Source organism: Pteropus vampyrus, unplaced genomic scaffold, assembly GCF_000151845.1.
Source record: "Pteropus vampyrus isolate Shadow unplaced genomic scaffold, Pvam_2.0 Scaffold90, whole genome shotgun sequence".
Lineage (NCBI taxonomy): Eukaryota > Metazoa > Chordata > Mammalia > Chiroptera > Pteropodidae > Pteropus > Pteropus vampyrus.
The window spans coordinates 3,501,895-3,503,316 of NW_011888871.1; the positions used below are offsets into that span (position 1 = coordinate 3,501,895).

General features: G+C 57.7%; 1 protein-coding gene across 1 annotated transcript in view; it reads right to left on the minus strand.

Moving 5' to 3' along the window:
- TMEM130 (transmembrane protein 130) overlaps window positions 1-646 on the minus strand; it is a 15,530-nt gene extending 14,884 nt beyond the window's left edge. Inside the window, exon 1 of the mRNA XM_023532776.1 lies at window positions 538-646. Coding sequence (XP_023388544.1) covers window positions 538-646 — 109 coding nt within the window. The remainder of the gene's footprint in view (window positions 1-537) is intronic.
- Window positions 647-1,422: the final 776 nt, after the last annotated feature.

Consider the following 1,422-nt stretch of genomic DNA (forward strand, 5'->3'; position numbering starts at 1 on the left):
GCCGCCTCCCACAGCCAGCGGCGCCGACCCCGGCCCACGTCAGCCGCCGCGCGCCCCCTCCCTGCGCCCCCTCCCGCTTCCTTCCTTTCCCTCGCCGCACCTCCTCTCCGCACGATCTTCCCCTCTTCTCCCCACGATCCTCCCCATCCGATCCTCCCCACGATCCTCCCCCATCGGCTTCCCGGGGGCAGTTCCCCTCCGGTCCCGCGCCCCTCCCTCCCTTTCCCGCATCCGCGCCTGTCGGCTCTGACTCAGTGTCCCCAGAGGAGCGTGAAGGGCTGCAGAGCCGCAAGAAGGCCCGTTTGGGCTCCTCTCCAGGTGCCTTCTCCGCTCATGACGCACACGGCTCGGAGATGCGCTCATTACTGAAGAAGCATTGAGCGCCGACTGTGTGCCAGGCGCTGGGCGACCGGCCTGGATCATCTCACATCCCTCCTGAAAAGAGGGGCTTGAGGACAGGGCCCCTGCGCTGGGGCTGATGTCATGCCTCAGTTTACCCTCTCTGCGCTTGCTGTAGAATGGGGTTTGGGCTCATACCTGGAACCACTGTGACGTTGCTGTCACTGACGGCCTTGCGAAGCTCAGACAACCGCGACGAGGAGTGACCAGGCAGCTTCTCGGACACTCCTCGGCCTAAAGCAGTCATTTCCATCCGCCTCACAGTGCAGAACGTGTCTTTCCTCCTAGAGGCCAACCTGGTCTTGGTCTTAGCTCTGCCTGTTTCGCTCCGTACCGGGGCGAGGGATGGCACCTCCAGCCCGCAGGCCGTGCTGGGCTAAGATCGTACAACCGGCTGCACGGACTTGAAGGCAGCCGTAAAGGCCCCTGTCTTTCCCACAGCTGTGGGCTCTGCTATCCATCTCACTGTCGTGGAGCGGGGAACGGATTTGATGAAGCCCCCTTAGAAAAGTTAAAAATGCTAGACAGATGTCACTTACCAGTTGCATCAGGCACCGTCATGGGGACAAATGCCAGGCTTAGAAACCAGAAGACTTTGGATTTTCCCTGAGAGTTACATGACCTTGGGAAAGTCACTTTCCTCTCTGTGCCCCAATTCCTTTTTCTTTAAAATGGAATGACAGTCCCTACCCCAAGAAGCTGTTGTAAGGATAAGATGAGTTTGTGCTTTGGACATGGTAAGCTCTCAATCGTGTTGGTAAGTCAAGCCAGCACTTTCCAGCTCTGTCCAGCTAACAAGGTAACCGCGGGTTACCAGAAACCGCTCACTATTCAGCCACATCCATTGATGGAATCTGTAGGTGAGGCAGTGGCTGAGGTATGCGATGGTTCAAAAGGGTGCCCCTGGAGTCGAGTCCCAGTAATCGGCGGTAGGAGAGAATAGAGATGCTGAGCTTCGCCGCCTGATGAGGTCACGAAGGGGGCAGAATAAAAAAAAAAAAAAAACTTAGCTGAGTAGTACGC